The sequence below is a fragment of the Colletotrichum spaethianum genome (assembly GCF_022836535.1).
Source record: "Colletotrichum spaethianum MAFF 239500 DNA, contig01, whole genome shotgun sequence".
Taxonomy (NCBI): domain Eukaryota; kingdom Fungi; phylum Ascomycota; class Sordariomycetes; order Glomerellales; family Glomerellaceae; genus Colletotrichum; species Colletotrichum spaethianum.
The window spans coordinates 1,435,849-1,460,205 of NW_026054771.1; the positions used below are offsets into that span (position 1 = coordinate 1,435,849).

General features: G+C 54.8%; 9 protein-coding genes across 9 annotated transcripts; 3 read left to right on the forward strand and 6 right to left on the reverse strand.

The window, feature by feature from the left end:
* Nucleotides 1-1,573: 1,573 nt before the first annotated feature.
* On the reverse strand, nt 1,574-2,194 carry ColSpa_00375 (uncharacterized protein; the record flags this gene model as incomplete). Its single annotated transcript, XM_049266587.1, has 1 exon — nt 1,574-2,194. The coding sequence occupies one exon, from the start codon at nt 2,192-2,194 to the stop codon at nt 1,574-1,576; it is 621 nt and encodes a 206-aa protein (XP_049122544.1).
* Nucleotides 2,195-4,843: 2,649 nt separating this feature from the next.
* On the reverse strand, nt 4,844-6,463 carry ColSpa_00376 (putative oxidoreductase YjmC; the record flags this gene model as incomplete). Its single annotated transcript, XM_049266588.1, has 1 exon — nt 4,844-6,463. One exon carries the CDS (start codon nt 6,461-6,463, stop codon nt 4,844-4,846), a length of 1,620 nt encoding a protein of 539 aa, XP_049122545.1.
* Nucleotides 6,464-7,183: 720 nt separating this feature from the next.
* ColSpa_00377 (putative oxalate decarboxylase) lies at nt 7,184-7,940 on the forward strand (the record flags this gene model as incomplete). Its single annotated transcript, XM_049266589.1, has 2 exons — nt 7,184-7,273; nt 7,338-7,940. 2 exons carry the CDS (start codon nt 7,184-7,186, stop codon nt 7,938-7,940), a joined length of 693 nt encoding a protein of 230 aa, XP_049122546.1.
* A 669-nt stretch (nt 7,941-8,609) lies between these two features.
* ColSpa_00378 (phosphoglucomutase) lies at nt 8,610-10,621 on the forward strand (the record flags this gene model as incomplete). The annotated part of the gene is made up of 5 exons (XM_049266590.1): nt 8,610-8,662; nt 8,823-8,920; nt 9,000-9,203; nt 9,264-10,277; nt 10,329-10,621. The coding sequence occupies 5 exons, from the start codon at nt 8,610-8,612 to the stop codon at nt 10,619-10,621; spliced, it is 1,662 nt and encodes a 553-aa protein (XP_049122547.1).
* Nucleotides 10,622-11,513: 892 nt separating this feature from the next.
* ColSpa_00379 (uncharacterized protein) lies at nt 11,514-12,087 on the reverse strand (the record flags this gene model as incomplete). Its single annotated transcript, XM_049266591.1, has 3 exons — nt 11,514-11,761; nt 11,847-11,974; nt 12,038-12,087. The coding sequence occupies 3 exons, from the start codon at nt 12,085-12,087 to the stop codon at nt 11,514-11,516; spliced, it is 426 nt and encodes a 141-aa protein (XP_049122548.1).
* An 844-nt stretch (nt 12,088-12,931) lies between these two features.
* Nucleotides 12,932-13,369, reverse strand: ColSpa_00380 (uncharacterized protein; the record flags this gene model as incomplete). The annotated part of the gene is made up of 1 exon (XM_049266592.1): nt 12,932-13,369. One exon carries the CDS (start codon nt 13,367-13,369, stop codon nt 12,932-12,934), a length of 438 nt encoding a protein of 145 aa, XP_049122549.1.
* A 3,034-nt stretch (nt 13,370-16,403) lies between these two features.
* On the reverse strand, nt 16,404-16,995 carry ColSpa_00381 (non-histone chromosomal protein 6; the record flags this gene model as incomplete). Its single annotated transcript, XM_049266593.1, has 3 exons — nt 16,404-16,433; nt 16,500-16,717; nt 16,932-16,995. The coding sequence occupies 3 exons, from the start codon at nt 16,993-16,995 to the stop codon at nt 16,404-16,406; spliced, it is 312 nt and encodes a 103-aa protein (XP_049122550.1).
* Nucleotides 16,996-19,434: 2,439 nt separating this feature from the next.
* ColSpa_00382 (uncharacterized protein) lies at nt 19,435-19,626 on the forward strand (the record flags this gene model as incomplete). Its single annotated transcript, XM_049266594.1, has 1 exon — nt 19,435-19,626. One exon carries the CDS (start codon nt 19,435-19,437, stop codon nt 19,624-19,626), a length of 192 nt encoding a protein of 63 aa, XP_049122551.1.
* A 3,472-nt stretch (nt 19,627-23,098) lies between these two features.
* Nucleotides 23,099-23,927, reverse strand: ColSpa_00383 (uncharacterized protein; the record flags this gene model as incomplete). The annotated part of the gene is made up of 3 exons (XM_049266595.1): nt 23,099-23,474; nt 23,546-23,711; nt 23,756-23,927. 3 exons carry the CDS (start codon nt 23,925-23,927, stop codon nt 23,099-23,101), a joined length of 714 nt encoding a protein of 237 aa, XP_049122552.1.
* Between the last annotated feature and the right edge of the window lie 430 nt (nt 23,928-24,357).

Below are 24,357 nucleotides of genomic sequence, written 5' to 3' on the forward strand. Positions count from 1 at the left end.
GGCGTCTGAAGTCCGTGGCAGCTTCAGTAATGTCAACTGAGGAGATGCCGACTTTCCATGGGAAACAGCTTTGAGGTTTATCTCAGACAGGCCTGACCCTCTTAAACTCCGTTTCACTCTTGAGATTGAGGTGTTGACCCATCTCCTTACCGAGGTGGCAGATGATCGAGGAGAATGGAAGGCCCATGGGTACCCAAATGGGCTTATACCCATTAGATCCGTGGGCAGATATGGGTAGCCCACGGGTAGCCCATGGGTAGATGGGTAAGTGATGGGTATGGGTATCTAATATGGGGCCAACCTGTGGGTAGTGTGGATTTGCCCATATTACCCAAGAGCAAGTTTATATTCAGTATGTATCTACCCATAATACCCATAGGGGTTTCGCTACAAAGCAATAAATTGTAGAGAAAGCGTATTAGGATGAAGATTGTTATGTTTACTAAACTGAGCAGCATAAAATACCAATCAAACCCGAGACCAAGTCCTCTTTATCTCTGCCCCTCCTTATCGCTCTTCAGCTTTTCGTCTGGCCTACCCAGAACACCCAGCAAATTTTGAAATCTACCCATGGGTTTGGTTCATTAGGCATGGACTCTTTGGGTAATTGAAGTCTCTATATGGCAGCCCATACCCAGCCCATTTTCATGGGTACCCATGGGTATCCAATTCCCATTCCCGAAATGGGAATGAGGAAAGATGCGTTTCCTCTGCAGCTTTACTCTACGTTGTGTTCATGTCTTTGGGGCCGAACCAAATAGTACAGTATGCTCAGAGGTCTTAGTAGCAAAAGATAAGCAAAGTGCTTGCAGTGGCAGCGTCGGTTCAGAGAGAAAATGTTGACTCTGCGTCTCTTTAACACATTCACCACCGTGTAAGTTGCTGATCGTCCAGGGAGGGAGCATAGCCACACCGGAATGCTTATTTGTGTAGTAATAGCGCCGCTGTGCGCTCGGCGCCTTGGGACATGACGGGAAGATGTATATGCAATGTCGAGATAAAGCGCCCGCATTCTTTGTCTGTTGTGTAGTAGTACGCATGAGTGCTTTTATCAATACCTTTCTCTCTCTCAAGCAATAGGGCCGTGACATAAATATCATGAGTCTGTGAAACACTCGCAGCATGCCATGGTTCATGGGTCGTTATTCTAGCCTGGCCCGTATGGACAGAGTGCTTGTCCCCCACGTTGTACAATTTAGCAACCAGCAATCACTCCAACCAAGCCAAGGGCGAACAAACGGGTTTTGGTGTATATATATATTTTTAGTTTTCTTGAGGTTCAGCAAGGCCTCATGTATGTCGTCAGTCCCAGATGAACTCAGTTGGCCGACTGAATCAACACAGACCCGGCGACGGTTCACATCTCACTAACTTTGAAGTATCTAGCTATGAGCGAGCGAAAGGCTATAACAACTTCATTCAGCAGACGACACAAAAGTTCTTCCTCTGAAGAACTTGTCCCTCTGGCCTGCTCTAGTCACGACCTCACAACGTCCACCAAATACGCGTCTCGTCATGTGCCTGGTCTGGAGAAGGGCCCATGGTATCCCCGTGGAAACCCCGGATCCCTCATTCACATCTTCGCCGCCTTCTTCATCGCCTGCTCGGCCTTGAACTTCTCAAAATCCGCCTGCCTTTCCGGTGACAGCTTGATAAACGGAATGTCATCCTCCATAACCTGGCCGGCAACCTTGACCGGCTCCGCCGGTTGCAGGCAGAACACAACCCGCGCCCACTTATCCGTCGCGTTCTTCCACCCGTGCATCGTGCCCCGCTGGATCATGATCTCGCCCTCGCTCAACTTCCTCACATTGCCATCGTCGAGGTGGCACTCGACCTCGCCCTTGAGCACGATGCCGTAGTCGCACGACTCGGTGCGGTGCATCATGGGCTCCGTGTTCGGGCCAAAGTCTACAACGCGCAGCACGGAACCCGAGGGCAGGTGCAGCGTCGGCATGCGCGGGTGGTGCGGGGCGTAGGCGGCCAGATCCTTGTCGTCCCCCATGCTGACGGGCGACTCAGAGGTCGTGTAGCAGGTGTGGAAGAACATATTGGGCAGAGCATCCGCCGTCACTTCGACGGGGAAGGCGTCCGAGAATACGGCGCGGCCGTTGGCATCATGGGTGGTAATGTGCCGCCGGACGGGGCCCAAGGGGAGGTCCCCGGCGGCGGGTGAAGATCCGGAGGATGGCATAATGTGTGTGGTGTACGGGTGATTGGCAAGGTTTGGTGATGGGACAGACAGGATAGACTGGTCAACGGATCAGGTTGAACGGCGGAGAAATGCGGCAGTGGGAGAAGCTCAGTGATGCGCGTCCGTTTTAAAGGCTAATCTTGGTTCTTTGACACAATCTCGTCGTCGGGGACTCGTCCGAGTGGGGGTGTCTGTACAGGTCAAGGCACTGCTCACTTCCAAGAAGCTCAAGGAGATGCGATTGGGGCGAAAGAGGGGACAAAAGGGTCCCTTTTATGAAGGTGTGCTGTCAACCGGCCGTAGGCTTCGGCGCACAGACTTCGGGATGTCTCGCCAAGAGAGCTTTCTTGGGAGTTTGAGGAGCAGAAAGCCAACCTCTCCAGCCAGCTGGCATTGGATTAAGAACCCGAGCGAGTTGTCAGGTTGCCCCCTCAGCTGACGTGGGAAAGTCTGTGCATGCATCCGTCCGGCAAGGCTTTTGGCAAAGCTTCCCTCGGGTGTTAGACGCGAGTTCGGGCGGATACCACATTAGGCGGGCGCGGCTGCATCGACTGTGCGCATTTCGTGTCCTCGCTTCATCCCCAGTGGTCGGGGAGATATGATGGTGGCTGGGCGATCAGGCCGGAAAGATTCACCTGCCAATGCAAACGCCACATGTCCCGCATATCCTATTACACTTTTGCGTACGTGAGGTGGATCCCCGAGACGTGCAGGAATCATTACGCACACAACTTCCGGTCAGAAAAAGGGCGACAATATACCGGCTTTTTGCAGTAGTGAATCTGTATCTCAACACGAGCATCGGGCAGGGGTGAGCTCGCCAATGATGAGGGGGAGCTCGTAGTGAAACAAGGCTTGGCTTTCAAACGGCATAAGACATCTTGACTGGGCAGCTTGGGGCTTGGTGAAGATCAATCATAAGGCGCAGCGGTAGTTCTCGGGAAAGGGTAACCGCCAGCGCCGGCTTCGCTGGCTCTTCCTGCCCGTAGTATGGGCATTTGTTGAGAATCACTCTGAATTGAGTTTGGATATATTGGCTGCGCTTCGCGGTGGGGACGCAACACAAGTACAACGCCTGCTCTGCCCGACCAATTTCGCATTGTCAATAGCAAAGTTCGATTCATGGCAGCAGCGTGTCAAAAGTCAAATACAGTAGGCCGAAGCTGGGCCCCGCTTGCTGGCGCTACATCTTCAGACCGCTACCGACCCTGGAGCAAGCTGCAGGTCTATCGAAGCGCAATATCCGAGGTTGGTCAGTGTCTCGTTTCCTCTTTCGCGTCGCTGATGCGGGCGTTTCAAGACTTGCGGCCAGCCGCCGGTCTGACGCCGGTCTGAAGAACGGGGAGGAATCTGCTTTATCGCTTCGGGTTCTGGAAGGATTTTGGCAGAGCTATCCGCCGGTCCACCGCAAGCTACGAAGCTCAAACCTGGTGATGTCCCCGAACGGCCACTCAGCAGCGGCTGCTCCTCGTATATCGCATCGTCAGCTTTATCTCTAATTTACAGCGGGTCCGGGGAGGTTCCAGTAGGCTATCTCAATGTTTTGTTCTTCCATCGCGGACAAGACCGCCGGGGGTGGTCTCTTGAAATAGCCAAGGATTGCACAGTTGGAATTTTCGTCGGTTCTCCAAAGGTAGACAACTGGCGGCATGACTAGCATAGTTGCCGGTTAAGACGCCGTCACAACAACGGGAACACGTCCGAATGAACTGTAAAACAACTAACGTCGAAGTCTGGCGGGGAGACGGACCGTCGGGGACTGCTCCTTGTATGATTGACGTTCGTGAAGTCTTCAGCTGACGCAGAACTAGGATTCCTTCCATATACGCAGCAATGAGTGACAGCAGGGGGCGTAATCTGCGACATGCTGATATGCCTGCCCGGTCTAGATGCTTATGGAAAAGCCAACCATTGGTGAAGCTGTACGGAGGTGAGCTGCACGACAGCTGGAACACTCCCGAGGTGTTGGATAAAACCAACCCTGACGCGGAAGAATCCGCCGGGGAGATTTCATAAGACCTATTTGGTAACTTTTCAACAATATATCATAGACGGGGACCTGCCGCCGGGCCAGCTTGCCGATGATGGTGTGTTTGCCGCTAGGCTTGATCGCATTGAATCAAGCTTCTGTCGACGAACAAACTTTAGCCAACGACGGGTCGGGGTCTATCAAATGCGCTGAAAACTGGGGGACAACGGTGCTCGGGCACAATCAAATTACAAGACCAGGTGACATACAAGATCAACGCTACAACGCTCTGAATACCAGACGGATGTGACTTGATGGCAACGTCGACCAGCACTGGACCGCAAGGTACATGCCATGCCGGCTAGCATCCCCGCCAAGTCGTTCGTTCGTTGACAGGAACATGCATAGTTGACAACAGACTTGGCTGACGTTCATGAACATGGTAAGCTCGGGGAGATCCCGTCGGGTTTGAGTCCCCGAGCTGACGACGAGATATCGGTATTGGCATCCCCCCTGCGAGGTGTCTGAGTGAGCGGGAAGACTTCCCGGTGACCAGGTTTGATGTCTTACACCTTGATCTTTTGGAGTCCAATCCTTTGCTCAAGACCACGATCAAGAACGCTGCGGCTTGGACCTTCTTCCCATCACTGGATAACGCGTCGGCGATGTGTACGTTGCTCTCACCCACTGCCGTTGTTTGTAACCTTCCTCGACCACCATTCTTCCCAATCGACAACCTTCTTCCCGGTTCTCGCCTCTTCCGCCGCGAATACCATAGCATGCGAGCGAATGACCTCTTCGAGGGAGCACCCAATGAACTCGTTTTGAGCTCTCTCTGCTGTCCAGCCGTGGTTCTTGACTCGGTCTACCGCCAGTATGAACTGCCGCGCAAGGCCCTTGTCACCACCACCATGGCCGGCATCTTCAATAGTCGGATGATATGAGTGAGTGGCGCCCGTGTTGAAGTCATCGATGGTGATTGTACGAGAGTCGGCGTAGACTTCGCCGTCGACGCCATAAATATGCGTATACCTCTCACATATCTTCTTCGTGTGCGCGACCATGTGCAGTGTGGCTGATTTGGATTGCTTGGGTGCTTCTGCAGTTCCCGTCGTGGCATCTTCCCAAGTGATGGTTACAGTTTGATGGTCGCAGACGTTATTATCCGCATCGAACACACAGCGTCCGAACCAATTGCGCGAAGCTACTACGTCCTTGGGGGTTTTCTCATCGTAGTCTTCGGCAAGCTTGGCCGCCAGGACTTTGTTCCGTTCGGATGTGGTGGGAAAATCCTCGATCTCTGGAAGCACGATGCTGATCGGCCAGTCAGTATTCCCAGAACCAAGACCCTTGAGGTCTGGACCCAGGTAAACATTCCTGGCTGAGTACTTGCACCCTTCCTCGCCCAGCGGACAGGTCAAACAGTTCGTTGCGTTGCCTGCCGCGGCGGGCTTGCGGCCTTTCCTGAACAGTTGCAGAGAACCGGTCGACGAAACAGTGGATGGAAGATGGGGACTACCCTGTCCGGCTCTGACGGGAGCACTGAGAAGCCAGAGAAGCAGATCAATGTCGTGGCAGCTCTTGGTCAGAAGACTTGGTGCTGTCGTCTTTTCGTTTCGCCAGTTGCCGCGCACGTACGAGTGTGTAAAGTGCCACCATCCTACTGGCTCAGTGTGCACAATGTTGATAATGTCGCCAATGACACGATCCTCGAGAAGAAGTTTGCGAAGGAGCATATTGTGTGGACTATAACGGAGAACATGACCAATCGAGAAGACGTTCCTAGGCTCTTGGCCGGCAGGCGGCTTGAGGGCGTCAAACATGTCGAGACAATCGGCGAGGGATGTCGCCAGGGGTTTCTCACACATAACGTGCAGACCCAGAGGTGCAAGGCTAACGACAACATCGCGGTGCATTTCGTCAAGAACACATATGAAGGCGGCATCGACGCCAGGGGGCACATCTTCACCAGCAGCCTCTCTCTCGCGACGGCGAGTCTCGTATGCGAGAAACTCGGTCCAGTCGGCGAACTGCTGTCCTTCCTGCGGAGTGTCCAAGCCCCAGATGTAGGTTCGGCCGAATGTCTGTCGCTTGTAGGCAATGGGTTCAGCTACAGCGACCACGACACCGTTGCTGGAGGTCTCGGTCGCGCGAGCGTAGGCCTGGCCGCGAGAACCAGCTCCAATGATCAGTATGCGAGGTGGTGAGGCGGACATGGCAGGTTTCTCCGGTGGCACTGGAGTTGAATGCTGATCATGAGAGACCGCAACGGGCGAACCCGACTTCTTGACGGACGACATGACGAGGTCGTTGTCGATGAAGCACCCACTGCTGAATCCAGGACCGTTCACCGGTCGTTGTTGGGTGCTCAAAGACGAGAGTTTCCGATTACGGCGAGTAAACAATGTCGTTTGCAACAGCAGGATGTAGTAGAGGCAAGGCACAGATAACACACGATGGGAGCATTGAGGAACGAAGATGAGCAGGAGCTTGGGTGGCTTATCACAACGGCATTGAGGTCGGCCAAGAGGGGTCTCTGGGGTCTCGGCCAATGATAAGGGTGTTATTTGAAGGCCAGTCTGGGGTGGTACGGTAGTCGCAGTTGCGGTAGGTACTACCGGTACCTATGTTATCTTATCAGTGCTGGCAGGTACGTACCGCGCGATTGTTTGTTCTTAGGTACTCGAGGGGGTCGGTTTCCGGCACAGAACCTTTGGCGGTGAGACAACATGGAAAATGAGCGGGAGCAAGCTATTGCTCGGATCGCCAGATGCCTCGTGCGCCACGTACCTGTTAATGTAACAAAAGGAGCAAGCCACAGTCGGGCTTTGCTGCTCACATCAAATCCCCACCTTCACGCCAGGTACCGCCACATCCTTATACTTGTGACGACTCGGCCAAGCCAACGTAGAAACGGGACAGAATCTGCATGTTGCGAATGCCTTCATTCCATTAGTTCGCAAACACGACAACGCCCAAAGCCGGATCAAATTGTCGAGAACTAGGACACACCGGTCACCATGGACTTTCTTACCCCTCTCAAACCCACGACGTCTGCGCCCAAGATGCAGTCTGCGTCGGACGGCCCTCTTGTGTGGATTGACTGTGAGGTATGCCTCTTGTTTCAAGAAATCCCGTCGTCTCAAGGAGTAGCCTCGACTAACGCATTCATAGATGACGGGATTGGATCCGGACAAGGAAGAAATCATAGAGATTTTTTGCATAATCACCACCGGAAACCTGGAAGTCATTGACCCAGAGGGTTGGGGATGCGTAGTGCACCAGACCGAAGAGCGCATGGCACAGATGGACGCCTGGTGCACCCGAACGCACCGGGACAGCGGCCTAACAGCGGCGGTCATCAAGTCGACGACAACGCCGGAGCAGGCGGCGGATGAGCTGCTCGCCTATATTAAGAAGTATGTCCCGGAGCAGAAGACGGCACTGCTGGCAGGCAACAGCGTGCACGCGGACCGGTCGTTCCTCAACAAACCGCCGTACCGCAAGGTGATTGACCATCTCCATCACCGCATTCTCGATGTCAGCTCGCTCAAGGAGGCGGCGAGACGGTGGTGCCCATCACAGGTTGTGGATGGCGCTCCTGTCAAGCAGGGGCTCCACCAGGCCAAGGAGGACATTCTCGAGAGTATCGACGAGGCCAAGTACTACAGAGAGGCCATTTTCGGATTAACATGGAGACGGGGAGATGCCAGCGTGCAGGAGACGCCCGTCAGCGAGCGGGATGAGGAGGAAGCGTGGGCGGACAACTTGCTGTAGACGGAGCCGAACAAGCATCAAAGTCTTTGGCCAAACCCTCCTAGAGCAGTTGACATGGGAAAAATACCCAGTGAGATGATTGGGGATTGATGAAGTGCTGACTACCGAGTCGGGTGTCAGAAGTTGACCATTCACGAGGTACTCTGTACGGTGCGCTGAAAGATGCACACGCTCTAGAAAGACGGTAACAATACGTCGACTCACTGTGCGAATGGCGAAGACTGCTCCCCTGCAACATCCCCCTGGCGAGTGAGGGGTTCTATCGAAGCTGCCCCTCCTTTGCTGTAAGGTGACCCCGCCCACGTCCAGCCTCAGGATGATATCACTGGTCCAGACACCGTCAAGCAACCCCCACCATGGCGAGCTCTGCTCAGTGAAGTGGCCTATCGTATCGCCTCGTTGATTCACTGAGGCGTCCCACGCCGTCGTGTTCTGCCCACAGCTGCTACAGTATTCTAGGATGTGCTCTCACCGCACCAAGCTTTCCCTGGTCCAACTGCCCCTCCTTGTTCTCCCCCCCGCCAGTCCTGTTGCCGCACCTACGCCAGCTCGCATGAGGAGACGGGAGACACTAATAGTCAACAGCTCCCATCGAATATTCTCCTTTTCCCTCTTGCATCCTTAGATCCTCCCTTTTGATACCATCACAACTCCGCATTGCACGGCATCATGGACGTCAAGACTGTTGAATTCAAGCCTTTCCAGGACCAGAAGCCCGGAACGTAAGCTATGCCCCTTTCAAAAATCCCTCTCTCTGATGCTATTCCCAATTCCTGCCAATTCCGTCTCCCCCGACTTTTCGCGACCCCGCCATAGCTCCCTCTCTGTCCTGTACCACAACACACCCGCTCCATCGACCGCGCATCGCTAACAACTCTGCAGTTCTGGTCTTCGCAAGAAGGTCACCGTCTTCCAGCAGCCTCACTACAGCGAGTCCTTCGTCACGAGCATTCTCCTGTCCATCCCCGAGGGCGTTGAGGGTAACAATCCCGGATCCACCATCACACAAAGCCCCAAACTTTGTCATCGGCTCCCAAAACTGACCGCCCGTCTCTGCAGGTTCTTTCCTCGTCATTGGTGGTGATGGTCGCTACTGGAACCCCGAGGTTGTCCAATTGATTGCCAAGATTGGTGCCGCCTACGGCGTCAAGAAGCTGCTCATCGGCCAGAACGGCATCCTGTCCACGCCCGCTGCCAGCCATGTGATCCGCAAGCGCAAGGCCACTGGTGGTATTCTCCTGACTGCCAGCCACAACCCCGGCGGTAAGCACCCTTGTTACCCCCCGCTAAGCCTTGCGCAAGCTAATGATCATTTCCCAACAGGTCCCAAGAACGATTTCGGCATCAAGTACAACCTTGCCAACGGTGGCCCTGCCCCTGAGTCCGTCACCAACAAGATCTACGAGGCCTCCAAGACCCTTACCTCCTACAAGATCGCCGACATCCCCGATGTCGACATCTCCACCATCGGCACCAAGACCTACGGCTCCCTCGAGGTCGAGGTCGTCGACAGCACCACCGACTACGTCGACATGCTCAAGGACATCTTCGACTTCGACCTCATCAAGAAGTTCTTCCAGTCCCACCCCGACTTCAAGGTTCTCTTCGACGGTCTGCACGGCGTCACTGGCCCCTACGGAACCGCCATCTTCGAGAAGGAGCTTGGCCTCAAGGGCGCCACCCAGAACTGCGTGCCCAGCCCCGACTTCAATGGCGGCCACCCCGACCCCAACCTCACCTACGCCCACTCCCTCGTCGAGGTTGTTGACAAGAACAACATCCCCTTTGGTGCCGCCTCTGACGGCGACGGCGACCGTAACATGATTTACGGCGCCAACGCCTTCGTCTCCCCCGGTGACTCCCTTGCCATCATCGCTCACCACGCCAACCTGATCCCCTACTTCAAGAAGCAGGGCGTCTACGGACTGGCCCGCTCCATGCCCACCTCCGGCGCCGTCGACCTGGTCGCCAAGAAGCAGGGCCTGAACTGCTACGAGGTCCCCACCGGCTGGAAGTTCTTCTGCGCCCTCTTCGACGCCGACAAGCTCTCCATTTGTGGTGAAGAGTCTTTCGGCACCGGCAGCAACCACATCCGTGAGAAGGATGGTCTGTGGGCGGTCATCGCCTGGTTGAACATCATCGCCGGTATCGGTGTGCAGAACCCCGACGTCACCCCCTCCATCAAGAAGATCCAGCACGACTTCTGGAACGAGTACGGCCGCACTTTCTTCACTCGCTACGACTACGAGGATGTCGACAGCGAGGGCGCCAACAAGGTAGTCGGTGTTCTCAAGGACCTCGTCGCCGACCCCAACTTCATCGGCAGCAAGGTCGGAGGTAAGCTGTCTCTCAACTCGCAGTCTTCGGACCAAAAACTAACTTGCATAGACCGCACCGTCACCGGCGCCGGCAACTTCTCTTACACCGACCTTGACGGCTCCGTCTCGTCCAACCAGGGCCTGTACGCCACCTTCTCTTCTGGCAGCCGCATCATCGTCCGTCTGTCCGGCACAGGCTCCTCCGGCGCCACGATCCGTCTCTACCTCGAGCAGCACAGCAGCGACCCCAAGACGTACGACCAGGATGCCCAGGACTTCCTCAAGCCCGAGATCCAGATGGCAACCGAGCTGCTCAAGTTCAAGGAGTTCATCGGTCGCGACGAGCCCGACGTCAAGACCTAAGCGCATTCCTGTATGACACGAGAGGAGAGGGGTGTTTAAAACGGTACGCTTCAGTATAGAGAAGCCCGGCATTAGGGTTGCCGTGGACGATGTTACGATGGTACACGATTGCATAAATTGAATCAATTCACCTAATCAACCCAACGGGCAATGTGCAAAACGTCCCATTCCGGCTGTGTGTTAAGCCAATTGTAGTTAGCCACGGCTAAGTCGTGCCATCCGCTGCATTGGTGGTGTTCGTGAAACGGTCGCCATCTCTCATTATCCACCCTGAGACTAAAAACTACTTTTAACACTTCGTAAACGTCATCAAGTCGTAAATCGTTAAAGCAGGAGGGTGCGTGATGTGAGAAAACAAAACAAAGGGCAGCCTCAAGCCAAGGAGACGCTGTGAAGACGCTGTGAAAAAAAGAAAAGAACAGGAAAAAAATTGAAAGGAGAAAGGACACTGCAAACTGACTACAATGCTGCCAGTGCATTCTGCTCGCTACGAAACCCTCCTCAACTACTCTTTTGGACCCCACTCGTGCAAGGACATGATCCTCGGAAGCACCCTCCTGGAGCAAGTTGCCGTCGTAACGCTGGAATAGGAAGAGCGCGGATGGACGTAGAAATACAAAGAAGCTGCCTGTTGCTGGCGTGGATTCGTTACGAGGTCCTGGGTGAGGGAGGGGGGAGCGTGGAGTCGGCGAGTGAAAGAGAAGGGCGGGAACGAGGTGGGTTCATCCCAGCACGTCGATATTCGGACCACAACCGAGACTCTCCACAGGAACGGGCGGTGAAGCCGGGCAAAGGACGGCGAAAGCTGGGACCACAGCCGGAGGTAGAGTGGGGATGGGTAAACCCCAGGTCCTCCGGCGGATCGTCCGTGTGCGAAAGGAGGGGATGCGCACTACTTGGCATCCTCGATGGCCTCCGGCGAACCGGTGGACGGTTCCGAGGGCGTGGAGCAAAACGCCTCGTGGAAGTGCGCCGCGCCGCCCTCCGAGACGAAGTTGATCTCGAAGGCGCCGGCTTCGCCCTTTCGCTGGTTCTGCTGGCGGTACCTCTTGCAGAAAACGTAGAGCTGGATATCCGTGAGCCAGACGCGGTGGCGGCTTTTGCGTCGGAGCCAGGTCGGCGAGGCGGACTGGTGCGTGACTGCGAAGTGCACCTTGTTAGTGGTGATGATGATGATGGTGGACACGGCGGGGAGCGGGCTCGGGATTGGGAAGCAAAGACGTACCGAAGGCAGTCCAGACGGGACATAGACGGAGTTCGCCGTCCCATACCGCGGCGTGGAGGCGGAAGCCTTGCGTCGCGACGTCTTGGTAAACCATGAGAGAGTGCTTGAAACCGTCGTCAATGATTTGTCTATTATCTTACGGGTTAGCGAGCGACGGCCGCCGGTAGGAACCCGTCTGAGGAGGCGCCTACGCTTGAAAGGTCTTCTTTTCCCCAGCGAGTCTAAACTCCTTGGCGTTCATGTTGATAGTCATAATGTTTCGGGCTTTCAAGGAGACGAAGGTGCAGTGGAATAAGGTCAATTCTGCGTGCGTGTCAGTGGCAATGAACGTGGCTATCCAGCTGCCCCGAATGTGGCGTACCCTCCCATGTCTTGAAGTAGAGAGACGCCCAAATCTTCGGCTTCCTCTCGGAAACACTCCAACGTTTGAGCTGCAGGCAGCTGTCTTCGCGTTGGATGACGAGCTCGTGGGTTCCGCGAAGAGAAAACCACGGAGCCCCCAGGTGATATGTTCTGAGCAAGATATAAGGCGTGTGGTTGACCAAGTTGAGATACATCATCAGTGCAAGGCGATCTTCGTCAAAGGGCCTGGTATCAATGTTAGCGGGCGCGTTACCGAGTGGAAAGACCATCACCCATGCCTTCTAAAGAGCATCTTGGTTTCCTTTGGGATGTTGAGTTGGCCCCATGCTTGGAAAGGGCCATAGGCTCTCGATGTTTTGTTGTGCTTGAGGGCCGTTCGAGAGGGCAATGGCAGAGAGAATATCTGCTCTGCCCAGTGGACCGTCTAGACAGTCCATGTTAGTACAACCTCTTCGTCTTGGCTCAAGGCACGTACGGGATCTTGAATCATCGGCATCAACATAGTCTCTGGCCGGAGAACAGGTCCAACTTGGGTGGGCGTGGCTGAGTGGCGTGTCAATAGTAGATTCACTCAGAGGTCTGAGGCACCTTACGCAGTCCTCTTGCTTCTCGCATCTCGAGTATCCTTGCTCGTAATGACTCCAAGCCATTGAGGTCGAACTGGGGCGACCTATATGGTTGCTAGCACCCTACGTCTCTCGGTTCACGGAGTGAAATGCAACCTACATGGTTAGGAGCAGTCTCAAACAGTCCAGAAAGTGGTTGTAGAGCGTGAAACGCTGTGGAAGCGGCAGACCTCCAACCTCCTGCGACATCTTGTGATACATCCTCCGCCATCGGATATCCTTGCTCACGGTACGATCCTCGTAGTAGTCGTTGATGTCGCGGAGTGTCCTGGACAGGCAAGGGAGAATGATCTGAAGGTAGTTGAGCAGAACAGGCACCCGGTTGAAATGCATTTGCGATAGATCGGTCAAATCCCTCAGTAAACTTGCACACCTCCGCATCTCCGTAACCAGGGCGTTGATGGGGCCGCCGTAGGACTCGGCGAGGGTCATTCGAAGCCCTTCCAGGCTCACCGACGCGATTTTTGCCCGCTCGGCCTCGAGACAACAGCCCTGAAGCAGGCGGTAGTCAATCTTTTGAAGACTCTGTTCCATATTGACGTGCAGTTCAGGACAAGGCCTAAATGGCGACGCTCTCCTCTCACGGTTTCATCGTCTCACGAACCAAGCAAGCCAGTGTGACGGTCTTGTGGCTGCAACCCCCGCTGTTTCGTGCGGGACCTCACCGTGGGTTTCGCGTATGATTTCGATATCACCGCCTGATCAGAGCAGTGTCCTTAAAAAAAAGTAGTTGAATAACGCCGTTGGTGGCTCACACAGTTGTGGCGGTATACTGACCGGCTCCAGTGGGAGGAGAAATGCCGGCTGGAGGAAGAAGGGAAAGGAAGAGAGAAAGCCCTCCTTCTGTGCTCGATCTGGTCTTGTATGCAGTAATAACGCAGCGACCCTAGTTGTGGCCGCCTTTGATGGGCGGGAAGCAGCTGCAACTGCGATTCGGAGCTGCAGGTCTCGATTTTGACGGCCAGCTAGGGAGTTCACACCACCACGACGTCAAACCTCAGATATAACTCTCTGTGCTGGCCATACGGACCCAAATTACGGTTGTCCACGTCTGACGTGTACAGCGTCCCGTGGTCTTTGTACAGTGGCTACTGGTATTTGTCTGATGCACCGAGAGTCTGCATTTTGTTGTGCGTTGTTGGGTAACTTCCCCCTTTGCTTCTTCGGGCTGATGTGACTGAGAGTGTAGCCCTGGAAGAAGTCGAAGTTCAATTTCATGGTTCGCTTTCAGCGGAACTCGAGCGCGCTCGCCGGATACTTAGAGGGAACAGTTCGCGCCATCCGTCTGAGTGACCGGCGCATGTGTCGTTAAGATCAGGCCGAATAGCGCAAGCTGTGCATATCCAAAGGCCGCCAACAAGTACTCGCAAGGTTGTCTAGGGAAGTCTGGAAAAGAGGAGCAGCGCATGTAGGCCGGACTACTGGCGAAGCAAGATGTGTGGGCTCAAGACAGATTGATCCGACAACCGACTAGCCAGAGCATGCCACGACTGCTGGGGATGGCCCCATGGGCCTGTACGGTTCCTCATCTGCATGCATTAGGAACGTTTAAGTTGGAACGGTGGACGAATGAGGCCGGGCCGGAGCCGGCGGGGGTAACGTAACGCCTGGGTAGTTAGCACCTGCATAAACAATGCAGTCAAACACCTACTTCTAGCAGCGACCTCCGGGGCAACCCAAGGGAACATCGGTGTCTGGTTACAGGTGGATAAAACTGGCTGGCTATCTCTGCGAGAATAGATAAAGTCGTGTGAGGAGGTAAAGCAGCACTCCTCCTTGACTCAGAAAACGGTCCAGTGCACCGACTAGCTGCACGGATCGAGAATGCAACAGGTGGCTTGGGGTATAGAGTTAGTGTCGAAGCCGATTGAGGGGCAGATCTTGGCGGGCATGGAGTGAGGATGGGTAGATTGTGTACTGAGAATCGAACAGTGGCTGACGCATATCGATATGCGATATGGTGTGATGAAATACGATGTTTTGATGCTGGGTGCTCTCGTATTGGTTGAGCAGATGATGCAACTTGAATAATCGTCTCGTCTTCGCAACGCAAGTGAGATGTCGACCGTCTCCAGATTGTCATGCTCTGTTGGCCAATGATGCACATCGCAGAGCCTCCCAGCAAGATGAAGTATCAAGTCTACAGACATACCTAGCCTAGCCTTCAACAGATCATTCACCTACCCATCCGACAGAGGGAAAGGGTCCACTAGACCGGAATGCGATCAGTCATTGACGTCAATTGTTAGCGGACCGGCCGACTCATCCAGGGATTCTTGGAGGCAACTACGGTTGTTGTACGGCACCCACTCACTGCGTACGTATCGTGCGATGGTCGAAATACACCGTCGCAAGTCGCACTCTCGAGCATAGTCGAGTTTTGAATATAAGGTGGAAGTGATGGGAATGGTCATAAGCTCTGTGACTGCATGTCAGCAGACTGGGCGAGTCGACGGATGGAAATTAATAAGCGAAGAGAGCAACACCAGAGAAATAGCGTTTGGGGAAGGACCGCTGCAACAACGGGCTCTTTATGAACCTGAAGGCCAGAGTCGAGCCATCGGACCGGTTTGAGGCCACAGAGGCAACCTGTTTCAACTAAGGCATCCACATCCCCCCATCTTGCATCGCCTGCATCGCCTGCATGCCATGTCTGCCCATGGGATACCTAGAAGGCAAGGCAGGCAGCCTCATTTCGCTCGATTCCTGCCTCACAAGAACCATGTCATTCAGGAGCATGGATTATATCGGAAGCTACAGCCACCAACCACGCCGCAGCAGGTGCTCCCCCCACCAAACGGCCCGGAGGCGGCCCCAGATGGAGATCAGCCACAAACGTCCCCACCCTCTTCGCCGGCTAGCGAACTGGTGACCGAGGAGGCTCACCTTGGCTGGCTCACATCGCAAATCCAATCGCGGAACGGCGGGAAGGGGAACGCTCAAGATAACCAAACACAGGCCACGCAAACCAGTCCATCCATCTCCGGCCGTCGCTTCGGCACCACCCTCGACTGGCCTGCAGACACTTTTCATTTGTTGAGTAGTTCCGTTTCAAATGAACACCATGTCTCTGAGCCAATCCATCACATGACGAATGAGCCAACCATAGGGACCCTTATATGGCAGATGAAAATAAGGTCCTTGGTACCCAGATCCCTGGACCCGGATCAAGGACCCTTATGACAAGGGCATAGATCACGCATAGCATTGGGATTGACGCGTCACGGTCACTTTGCTCCACGAATGCAGGTACACACTTGGATAGAGCATAAGGGAATAGTCATACAAGTTTGTCAACGTGAGCCGTCAAATGTCATTTAGTCCCAATCGTGGACAGTTCCGTTCCGCGACTGGCGGCATGACCAGCTCTCCTATGGATGCGGGGCGGCTTAGAAGCGTCGCCTACCTCGTATCGCCCATCCTGCCGATCCTGAATAACGAGAAAAGCAACCCATTTCAATCCCATCATACACCGCCGAGCCCAAAGTTACAAGGAAAGTCCGAGAGATGTGCGGGAAAGTAACTCAACGCCACCCATTCGGACAGAGAAGCAACAGAAATACAGCAATCAAGAGGACTCATCCTCCTCTTGTTCGGCCTTCAGATGGACTAATTAGCTTCAGCACTACACAACCATGGTTACAAGGGGGCGAGGGCATCTTACGTTGTAGGCCTGCTTCTCGTCCTCGTAGCGCTTCTTGTCGGTGGCAGCCTTAGCCTCATAGGGGGCACGCTGCTTGTCGTTGAGGGCCTTCCAGCGCTCACCGAGGATCTTGCCGACCTGGCCGAACGAGATGCCGGGGTTCTCCTCACGAACGTTCTCGCGCTGCTCGTTGGCGAAGAACATGTACGCAGACAGACCACGCTTAGGGGCGTTGGGGTCTAGACGAGTGTTAGCCAACTGGGTATGTAAATAGTTTGGCGTCGGAACGCGCGACACGGTGTAGACAGGCCAGCATGCAGCCCAGGGTCAAACGCAGATAGTGACGCATGGATTATGATTAACCCATGCTCAACCTGATTGACATCTGGACAACCGAGCATCCGATATACCGCCCGTGTCGCTCGCTTCTAGACAGGAACGGTGACAACTTACCCTTCTTGGCGCGCTTCTTGTCGACCTTGCCGGCCGCGCCTCGCTTAGTAGCAGCCTTGGGCATTTTGAGTACCTGGAAGACGAAGGGTTAATCACTCTGCTCCATGGTGTAGATGAAGCGAAATGATTGGAGGAAGAGGACGGGAATGGGGTTGGTCTCTTGCGTCTCGACGACTGGACATGGTCGCAGTGTCGTGGCGCGAGGGTACGGGCGATGATGTAAATGGGCCGCTACGGAGCGGGACCCAATGTGTGTGGTGTTGAGGCGCAAACGCAATTGGACTCCGCAACGCGAAGTAATTGCGTTTTGAAGCTCAAAGTCGTCGAAGAGGGATCGTAAAGCATACCTGAAGGTGGTTTTTGTAAGGTAAAGAGGGTGTTGTGGTTGGGGTGTTCTGGACGCGTCAAGCTCTTGTTAGCTGGGAAGCTGTTTGGACGATGCTTGCTGTAGATGATGGGTGCTCGATAAGATGAAGAGCTCAAGAGGTGCACGCCAGGTTAGAAGCTCCTCGCTCGACTGCACTCACGATACCGACTTTGTAAAAAAAAGCAGTTTCCGAGTGTTGAGAGTCGAAGCGACGAGTCCAAAATAGCAGCGGCGTTGAGAAAAAGAAAGTCAAGTGTTGCGCAGGTGTTTGCGGTGTTGATGGGGTTGGGCGATATGGGAGAACGGTACTCACAGGTTGAGTGCGCGTAGGCTGCAATGTGTGGTATTGTGAGAGTGCGGATTGTATGAGAGGAGGATTTGGGTGGGAGATTTGTATGGGAGAAGAAGAGGGAGGGAGAATGTATGGGGGGAGGGCCAAGCAGCCTTTTTACTATGGGGGAGTGATTGTGCGGGAGCAACGCGCCTGGGTGCACTTGTTTTTGCTGGGAAGTCTGGGACTGGCAAAGACTGGCAAGGAGACTGGGGGGGGCGTCTAGGTGGGAGGGGGGTCACCTTGGTCCTTCCTCCTCTTTCGCCTTGGATCACCTCCCACTCTGGCCGGCCTTGTCACTTCTTGTCTGGGTGTCTGTCTGGAGTGCGGGCGTGCTGGCTGGCTGCTGCCCGCTGGTGCTCCAGCTGGCTGCTGAATGGCTGTGGGTGTCTGGGTAGGTATCCGTACCAAAAATTGGTCTGCGCACTGGCACTCGTACTGGCACCGGCAACACTGGGCACACGCACGCGAATCAAAAAAAAAAAAAGAGGAGAGGCAAGGAGAGGGGAAGGCGCAACTGGAAGGGGGAAGAGGAAGGTGGGCGCGCCTCCCCTCCCTGACTGTCGAGGAGTGCCGCCCCCTTCCCTCTGCTCCAGCGTCCCTTCCCTTTCCCCATCCTAATCCTCCCATCACCCTCCAAGTCCAAGTCTACGTCCGCGCCCACCCTCAAAGTAAAGGTACCTCGCTAGGAACACAACCAGGGAAAATACCTTGCCTTTTCCTTCCTTCACCATACCCCCCCTTCTTGCCGTCTGTTCTTTTTCCCAGGGGGAATACTTCGGCCCAAGTACCTCAGTACCTTGGCTAGGGCGAAGTGGTACTTGCCTAGTCCGCAGCGTTTGCTCGTACGCAACCAATCCTTACACCTTACATACTACCAAGCTCCTCCTCCTGCGCCAGACCACGGTCGACCATAACCAGTCCGGGTCAGGCGTGGGCAATGTGCGGACACGAAGCGGAAGTGTGAGGGTAGGAGCAGCAGTAGCGACTCCAACAACAATCGCGGGAGCGGCAAGAGGAAGCAGAGAGAAAGGAGCCCTGCTACCCTCCGTGCCTTCTCCATCCGTCTTCCTTCCTTCCCTCTGTTCGGTGTCTTGCCCATTTCTCTTCCTTCACACTTCCTCCTGCCACTGGGCAGCACCACATCTTCCTCGGTCCTTGCTACCTTGCTTCACTCTATATGGTTTGCCGCTGTCGATATTGTGTGGTACTGTACAGGTACATACCGCGCGCAAAACTCCGCACAGAAGTACTGTACATACCCTTCGTACTTCTGTTTTATATCCGCATTTCGCACTGTGTACTTTGGTGCATCTCTCTTCCACTCCGTTTGCTGCGTACGTGCCGGTCGTTTTCGCCCGTTCGAGATGAGAGGTGTGGTTTGCTCTTGGAAGCATCTTGCGTCTTCCGCCGACCCCACCTTCTTTACTCTGCCTCTTGTCCAAGTTGTCCTCTTGTTTCTGTCACTGCCACTGCTCACACGGACCACCCTTCGCGCCATTTTTTCCAAGTCGTGCCATCCCCGGACCCCAAGTGGTCTACTGCAGCCGCTGCTGAATGTCAATGATTCGGCACTGCCTGGTGTTTTCGCCATTTCCACCTTCGACGTCGAGCGTTGCCGGCCGTCCACTTACACCGACTGAGAGCTGTCTATCTATACATATCTTGTCACTTCATCTATTTCCCACAGCACCACCATTTCAGACTTCACCGTGAGCAATTGTTCGTGTATTGCAGCCACCCTACATTACCCACACCCTCCTCTGCTCATCGTCCTTGATGCAATGCCATCAAACATTGGCAGCATGAATATGGAGTGCGGATACATCCAGGTCACGGAAAGGACGCAAAGTGACAAGCCTGCTGCGACCGGCTGGACTTGGTCTGACCCAGGCAATTCCTTCATCACACTCACCGGCGCTAAGGGATCCCCTACCGTCTGTAGGCCGTCTGGCAAGGCCCCAACCTACCAGTCGACATACCTCAACCTCGGGTAGTGTACCTACTTGCGTACCTCACCCTCGTCCTCAAAGAAAGCTCCGCGGCGCACGGGGTCAACGGAACCCGTCCTGGCCGCCAGCTTCGCCTCAGCCTCTCGCATCTGGATACCGTTCGCTCGGCTACCCTTTATCCAAGGTAGTCATCTCATCTTACTGCGGCAGATACAATGGCTGATCAGAGCTGTGTCCTGAGCTAGCGTCCATTGCCTGCGCGATATCTGCAACTCCTGAATTGAATTCTTGGAACGGCATCATTGCCTACACCACCCAGAGTAAACTTTCTCTGTGGCAGACACCAGCCTGTACTCTGTACACACTAAGACGCTCATCACTTGCGCTTTGCTGGGGCTGTGGGTGTTGGTGACCTCATGTGGAAGATGTCGCCCTCCTAGTGCATCGTACTGACAAGCTTCTCAATATTTTGAGTATGCCCACGAAACAACCAGGCTCGGGGCCGGTTGGACATGAGAGATCAATGGGGCACCAGTGGGCAGCTGAGGAGTCGATGAGGGATGTAATGCACAACATCTCTTACGCCCCAGCACACTGTGCGAGCGAGTGCCCACGCTTCCTGGACGTCGCTACGCAGTTTCGCCCACACTAAAACACTACTCGACACACTTTGCGGCATTCCCCCTCTTCAGAAGTGGCTTGTCCATCATCATTACACCCAAAGGGATTGCCTCCCAAGCACACCAAGCCGACATGTACCATCCGCACAGAGTTCGTTCTCGACAAACGCACCATGTCTGGCTCGCCCTGGGTTGCCAGTCCACGCGGTTAGACGGGATACACACGGCTAAGCCAATGTTGGCTTTCCAATGCGGCCTAGATTGCAACACCATTAGGTAGCTGAGTTCCGGCGCGAAGCCCACCCACCAGCTCCGACACGGCTTGGACAGCTTCTTGAAAGCTTCCGAGAGCAGCCGCAGCAGCAGCATCATCGTGCAACCCCATTTGTGGACTCATGCGTCGAGGGACCAGCTCATCAGGACCACGACGCTTGGTACAGAGTGTACTGCACGACTTCAATTCCATAGGGGAATGGACACATCCGCCGTCTAGTGGCACCCAAGTTCCGTCGGCTGTTTGACGAGCAGTACTCAAGGCAGCAAGCTACCGGGCGAGCGGGCAGCATTCGTTGCTCAGGGAGATGCAACAATGGAACGACAGCCGGCAGTCACGACGACTGATGGGGATTCGGGATAGCATTCAAAGTGGCCGCTGGCCCAAACGGATCCTAGGTACTTGATTCATGCATACGCCCCATGTACCGTCATACGAGATTGCCATGTATCGCTACTTGGCCCGATGTACCGCCAATTTGGTCCACACATACCCGGAATCAGCTTGGGCGTGTGCGCCCAATCACTCCCACGCGCAGCTTACGGTACACTCTGGACTCCCCAACCTCCCTTCACAGATCGACTTCTTCATCCTCTCGTCCCTTCTCGCTCTCATCAGAGAGAAGTAGCACGTGCGGGACTGCTTCGAATCACTTACTCACAATAGATGATACAGATTTTCTGCTTCGACAAAGCCTCTTATTCATTGAGTGGGAGCCGAAGCACTGGCGGTCGAATTTCGGTTGGTAGCTACTGAAGATGCCAGCATCAGCATGATCGCGACTTGCCTAAGTAGAGCTTCTCTGAGGGCCCTGATGGGTGACTGCGTCAGCAACTAACAGCTGATGGCAGGCGCTCTTGAATCGTTCTTCCTACATAATACCGTACGCAGTACAATATCCATCGTCTAGTACGTGCAACGGCATTCAGGCAGTGCAACGCTCTCGGCATCGAGGAAGAGTGGGAATACTTCGTCACGCGCACAAAATGTGCGCGTGTGTCCTGTACCTTGAGACGTCAGACTAGGTGATGCCTGCAAGACAGTCGGAGACGGCCCCCCGCACCAATGCACCCAATGCGCACCCAAGACAACCAATGCAGGTCTCCTTCTCACATTCACGAGCCGTCACAGCTTTTTGCCATGGGCCAGACGACCAGACCACACGGTGTCTGCCAGCTTGTGCCAGCAGGAGGGCGTTTCCGCACCATTCCAGACAGGCCACCGGGCCCAGCCATTTTGCTTTTGCCCGCTTGTTCCCTGTTTGGCTGGGCTTGCGCTGGGAAGGCAGTGGTAACGGACCGGCGAAGAAAGTGCGCAAAGTACCCACGACTTGCGGCGGATACACGGAGCCTGGCAATTTGGCCGGTCAAGTCGCCTTTGTCTTGCTGATACTGTGCTGTACCTGATGCTCCCCCGGCAATTCTGGCCCTCCCTGACCGCAGCCTCTCGCACTCTCACTCACACACACCCCCTCCCAAGCCAAACATTCAAGTCGCTCACACCAGACGACCTGCACGCGAATGTACATGGAGAGTGTAGCTCAGCGCCAGCCAGCCAGCCAGCTCCACTCCCTCCTGGGTCTCCTGGCTGATCCGGTGCAGCAGACACAGAGCTCGACTGTCGGGGAGCTTTGCACTCCCCCAACTTTCAGTCCCATTTTCCCTCCTCCTCTCCTCTTCTTGACAGACCCAGACCGATGCTGATTATCTAATCCAGAAGAGCGTGTTTCTTCCGTCGTTGCGCGAATGGCTTGGACACGCGTATTGCCTGACCACTTTGACGCGTGAGATGGCTCATATTATGGGAACTCACAAAATCGGTAAATGAACCTCGAAAGCTCTTCTCTCTCTGTGAGTGCTCCATGCCCCATATCACCTCTCACCAGGGGATTGAAACGCGTTTCATCAAACAAAATACCCTTTCTGCATTTCAGAGTTTCTACAGATATCACCTAGTGCCGGCAGACGATTACAGAGCTCAAGCATTGCCCGCAGAAGCAGATCTCGGAGCCAAAGTTCCTCCACGTGATTGCTGTTCGGCATCGCGGTGGCCATAGCGCCCGGGTCGCACTAAGCCCTGTCAAGCTTCATGAGAGCTTTTGAGTGGCGAGGATCTTGTGGAGAACGGCAGGGGCCGAAGGCACCGCGAGCTTGGTGACCAGACGTGACCCTTCCAGTGCCGGTGCAGTGCCTGTGTGCTGTGCAAAAGGCGATGATTGATCGATCGTGCGCAGGGCAGAGCAAGCACCGTGATCTAGTGATTCACGCCTGGCCCTGCCGGCCGGCCCGTAACGCGGTCACCGCATGCCGGAGAGGAGCCGTACCTGCATACGTACTGTGCATCGTGGGCTGAGGTGAATGCTGCTCCCTGTTGACAAGTACTGATGGCTCAACCACGGTCCACTCATTCTGACGAACCGTTCAAGCTGTGTGTGTGGTTACCACTGTCGTTTGCCGTTCTGGGCAGCCTAGGTTCTCGATTTGATGCAAGGTGAAGTTGTTCGTCGACAACGTGTCGACGGCAAAACCATGCCCTTTCGACTTGTACTCACCGATCTCATGCCCTCGCCCTAGTAAACTCGATCCGGAATATGTCCGAATGTCATTTCGACTCAAGGTCATCGTCACCATTCATCCTCGGGATCCAATACGATGTCCGACAGCGCCTCATCTTTGGTCCAATCGATGCCGCTGCCGACGATTACGGCGCTGGCTGTGCCTTTCATGACCTTCCACCGCTGCCTGCTGGCTTTAACCTCGGTCTGCAGCCTAGCCATATCCGCCTGGACGGCGGCGTCGTCCGTCTCCCCCGCCCGCCTCGTCTCTGCCTCCTCGGTCAGTCGGAGGATCTGGGCCGTGAGCCCAATGTTCCGCCGGCCCACCCGCAGGTTCTCGGCTTCAATGTCTGTAAGCTCGTTGACAGCGGCACGAATGTCAGAGGAGATTTCCGAGAGCGCGACTGAAGCGGTGTCGCGGGCGCGAACGTGCGGAAGGAGGTCACTAAGTGGTATTAGCCGTCGCCTTGAGTGTGCTTGCAGATCCGCAAGTGAGATGTGGAGGACAGAACCAACGTTTCTATGGGCGTGGATTGCGTGCTGCTATGGATGGCTTTGAGGATTGGGTTGGCCGTGATGACGCTATCCGTGATGTCGTTCCTCAACAGCCATCCAGCACGCGCCTTTGCCGCGTCTTGTTGTGCCTGTCGCACGTTCTTTTCGTTGTTTTGTATTGAAGAATCTATTGAAAATGGTCAGAATATACCGAGAGATGAGGTTTCTCACGTGGTAAACCACCTGGTGTGTGCCTCTGCTGTGCTTTGATGAGTGCAACCTTCACCTCGAGGTCGCGGAGTTCATCGTAGAGCGCCAGGACGCGATGTTCATCCTTCGACAGTAGTAAAATGGGCGCGTTGGTGGCATGCTCGGCCGTGCTGTAGTCTTGCGGTTCATCCATGGCCGAGATCGGGGTTCAGAATCAGATGGCAGAGTTAAATTGACTGAGTCCGGTGCCCGACTCTCAACGCCCCGCCTTCGGAACACGATGCACGACTCAAAGCAGAGTTTCCCGCCCGAGTTGTGGGATCCGGCGGCGCTGGTTTCGGTTCCGGACGTAGAGCCGGAAGGCAAGTTTGAGCTGTGGCTAGTGACCTCATTGTCAGCCTCTTTTCCGATGACATTATCTTATCTGTGGCTTATAACCGACATTCGACCCAATCAGATGACAGCAGGGATCACGAGGAGACATCACGCTATGCCTTCCCAAGGTTTTAGCGGGTTTACAGCCTGCACGAGCTCCCGGAGGCGCCTCAGCGGTCATCTTTGGAAACCGGCGAACGAACCCTCGTTCGCGCCTTGCAACAACAGCCGTTCCTGCATGCGTTTAT